The sequence below is a fragment of the Phasianus colchicus genome, chromosome Z (genome assembly GCF_987193195.1).
Source record: "Phasianus colchicus chromosome Z, bPhaCol1.hap1.1, whole genome shotgun sequence".
Lineage (NCBI taxonomy): Eukaryota > Metazoa > Chordata > Aves > Galliformes > Phasianidae > Phasianus > Phasianus colchicus.
The window spans coordinates 11,557,062-11,560,777 of NC_143476.1; the positions used below are offsets into that span (position 1 = coordinate 11,557,062).

Below are 3,716 nucleotides of genomic sequence, written 5' to 3' on the forward strand. Positions count from 1 at the left end.
GAGAGAAACAGCCGTTATTAGACTTGCAGTTCCTTCTGAAGTGCCCATGATAAGGACCGAGTGCATTTCCTGCAGCTTTCTCTGCAGATGTGCTCCTCACCTTGAAATCCTCCTTGTTGGTTCCCAGCTCCTCACCGTGGCCTGTGCTCTCTGTTTCAGACTGAGAACAAGGGGAAGCCCCTGCTGGACCATGGGGAGTCAGCTGTGAACATTCCAGCTATTGCTGCTGCCCATGCTATTAAGAGATACGTTGCCCAGGCAGCGGATGAACTCTCCTTTGAGGTAAGCAGTTCAAGGCGTTCCTTGTTGCTCAATTTTACAATGGCAAATGCCTTCAGAGCTGCACTGGTGCAAGTGCTCTCATGCTCGGCGATGTTTGGCAGTGCAGAAGAATGCAGACATTTGAACTGTGCTTTCCTCCCAGCGGTGCTGAAGCTGGGATTGACGTTGCAATCTCTTGCAGGTGGGAGACATCGTGTGTGTCATCGACATGCCACCAAAGGAGCTGACCCCCTGGTGGAGAGGCAAGCTCGGCTTCCAGGTAGGCACAAGCTTCAGACTGGAGAGTGCAACTTCAGTAAAGGCAGGAATCTCAGCTTAGAGCTGCTCTGCCTGCACAGGATGCCTAGTGGACATAAACAGTTTCCCTGTGTCAGTGTCAGAGGACCTTGCCTTTGGCTGCAAATGTTGAAAAATTATTACCTTTATGCTGTGAACTATGGCCATTTTCTGCTGGATAGTCTTATGGAACGTCAGGCAAGCACGTTCCGAGGGAAATGTTACGTGGCTTTTGGTTTAACAGTTCAGATCTGAGAAGTGCTGCATGCAATAGTTGGCCTCTCTTTTCTTCTTGTTACAGGTTGGATTTTTCCCAGGGGAGTGTGTGGAACTCATTAATAAGAACATTCCTGAGGCACTCATCAATTCTGTGCCAAAGCCAGGTATGGATGTTACATTTGATGGTGTCGGGAAGCAAAATGAAGTCTTTTTTGGTGTGGTTCCGTGCTTAATACCTCCTTTATCCATCCCACATTGTCATCTGGATTGATGATCCTTCATGCATACCGTGGGGCAGAGATTTGGCCCAATCTTCCTGTGTTTATGATTGGACTTGGGGAAACTATAGAATACTCATGGAATGGCTTGGGATGGAAAGGAACCTCAGGGATCATCATGCTCCAACCCTCCTGCCTCAGGATGGTCTCCCAGCCCCCACATTTAATGTGAGACTAGATCAGGCTGCCCAGGGCCCCATCCCACCTGGCCTTGGGCTCCTCCAGAGATGGGGAAAATCCCTTTTTGTATGTACTGGTTGGTAATGTTCTTCCCGTTCTGACGTGCCCTGTAGAATGTGCTGTGCTCGGCCTCGTCCAACGGAGCCAGACCTGAAATGACCTGGTTTCTTCCTTTTGTTGTGCAGTGCCCAAGAAACGCAGCAAGATCCTCACCTTCCTTCGTTCCTTGGTGAAGGCCCGCCCAAAGAAACCGACCGAGCGGGAGGTGGAGAAGGAAAGGGTGTTTGGCGGTGACCTGGGAGAGCATCTTCTCCACTCCGGTCGTGATGGTAAGGAGCTGCCCATTCCTGAGATCTTCCTCTGCTGGGCATCTAAAGAGGATGAAAGGGAGCTCATATCTAGCAGGGGGCAGGCTGATAGCAGTGGAGACACGTGTAATGGGAGTTGATGGCTGAAGGATAAAGTGAGGCGGATGCTCCTAAGAGACAAGCACATCTGTATTTGCTTCAGCCAAGCCTGGCTGGGCTTAGTGGATGGGATGTGAAGCACAGCCTGCAGCACGACTGAATCAGGAGCTCCACTGACAGCTGGCACGTGTTCTTCAGTCCCCCAGGTCCTCCAGAGCTGCGCTGAGTTCCTTGAGCAGCACGGCGTGGTGCAGGGGATATACCGCCTGTCCGGCGTCGCGTCCAACATCCAGAGACTGCGGTAAGAGTGCTGCGACTGACACAGCCTGAGTGCATCTGGTGTGGCTTTGGGCTTGCCTTCCTCTCGCTCAACCGGGTTTGCGTCCCTCTCTCCAGGCAGGAATTTGAGTCGGAGCAGATTCCTGAGCTCACCGTCCGGGACATTCACAGCGTGAGCTCCCTCTGCAAGATGTACTTCAGGGAGCTCCCGAACCCTCTGCTCACCCACCAGCTGTACGGCAAGTTCTCGGTAAGCACAAGGCCACGTCTTTCATTTCCCTCTTCCTGGGCCTCTTGGCAGATGGCTGCAGCAGTGCCCCAGCTCGGAGGCCCTTTTGCTGTCAGCCCCACGAGGTTTACTCGCAGTGGTGTACTAGCCTGATTGGTGTCTCGCTCCCTTTCTGCACTACTCCAGGATGCTGTTGGTGCCGCTACAGAGGAGGAGCGGCTGCTCAGAATGCAGGACGTCATCCAGCAGCTGCCCGCTCCTCACTACAGGTCAGTGCTGCCCTCAGCCTGCTGAGCTCAGCCCTGCTGCATTGCAGAGGGCAACGATGCGGTTCCAGCCTTTGTCTTTCTGAATTGCAGCACGGCATGCTCGTTGGTGCTGAACATTTGCCTCTCTTGTTTTCCAGGACTCTGGAGTTCCTGATGAGACACTTGGCGTGTCTGGCTGGGAGCTCCAGTATAACAAACATGCATGCCAAGAACCTAGCCATTGTGTGGGCTCCAAACCTCTTAAGGTAAACTTCTGGTTCTGTTTCAACACAACGCTTACATCTGTTCTCCATTAAAAAAAAAAACAGTGCTCCCTTTTTCTCCATCAAATGTGCTCTTCTGTAAAATCTGTGGCTGACAGAAGCGCAGGAGCCTGAGCTGTTCTCCATCCCCACGGGCACAATGTCTAGGTGACAATTTCTGCAGTCTTGTTGAGATGGGACTGACGTGTCCTTGATCATCCAGGGGAATTTCTGCAGTGGCATCACTGATTGCCCACTGCGGAAGTCTCCAGAGCCTCAGCTGACAGCTTTTGGCTGCAACAATTCAGACTCGGGGAAACGGTCTTGGAGAAATGACTTCTAAAATCTGCCTTTTCTACAGATCACAGCAGAACGAGTCTGCCTGCGCCAGCGGAAGAGCTGCCTGCATGGAGCTGCAGACGCAGTCGGATGTGGTGGAATTCATCATCAACCACACAGACGTCCTCTTCGGCTCCAAATCCAGAGCAGACATTGCAGATGCAGCAGGTGAGTGTCTTCCTCCATTAGCTTGATCTTGACCCGACACCTTGACCAAATGCAGGCCTTCTCCAGGATGTTTGAGATACTCTTTTACCATCAAGGGGACAGCAGACCTCTGGACTTCCGTTAGGGTATGGCATCCTGTTGCTGGATGCTGAGAATGTCCAAGCCCAAACTTCACAAGGAGGAAACCGTCATTATTATGGTTTGCACGCAGGAAAAGCTTGATGCAAGTGTGGCAGCGAAGCTTTCTCAGTTCCCTGCCCCTTTTATCTAGGGGTGAGCTCTCTTAATGATGACCGTGTCCTTTGCCATAAACAGACCTCTGCCCACATGGTTATTTTGAGCTCCTCTTCTTCCAGTGGCTCAGATAAGCAAGCCTGAGAAAAATACAGCACCTCCCCCAGAACTGTGGTGGCTGTGCTGCTGCTTTCTGATCCTCGCTCTTACCTGTGGTTTTCCCTGACAGGGCACAATTCTCTCCCAGGGCCCAAGTCTGTGGGGGTCTCTTCTGCTGCCACAAAGCTGCTCAGCCTGGAGGAGGCACAGGCACA

At 52.2% G+C, this 3,716-nt stretch overlaps 1 protein-coding gene across 1 annotated transcript; it reads left to right on the forward strand.

The window, feature by feature from the left end:
- The first annotated feature begins 473 nt into the window (after positions 1 to 473).
- Positions 474 to 3,194, forward strand: LOC149912514 (rho GTPase-activating protein 32-like). Its single transcript, XM_090131825.1, has 8 exons — positions 474 to 541; positions 860 to 941; positions 1,421 to 1,564; positions 1,841 to 1,943; positions 2,039 to 2,171; positions 2,337 to 2,419; positions 2,557 to 2,664; positions 3,023 to 3,194. The coding sequence occupies exons 1-8, from the start codon at positions 491 to 493 to the stop codon at positions 3,192 to 3,194; spliced, it is 876 nt and encodes a 291-aa protein (XP_089987951.1). The 5' UTR covers positions 474 to 490.
- Positions 3,195 to 3,716: the final 522 nt, after the last annotated feature.

Coding starts and splice junctions, on each gene's coding strand:
- LOC149912514 (XM_090131825.1), top strand. CDS start 491: ATGCCACCAAAGGAGCTGACCCCCTGGTGGAGAGGCAAGCTCGGCTTC. Junction 942..1,420: donor CAATTCTGTGCCAAAGCCAG/GTATGGATGTTA, acceptor TTTGTTGTGCAG/TGCCCAAGAAACGCAGCAAG. Junction 2,420..2,556: donor CTGCCCGCTCCTCACTACAG/GTCAGTGCTGCC, acceptor CTTGTTTTCCAG/GACTCTGGAGTTCCTGATGA.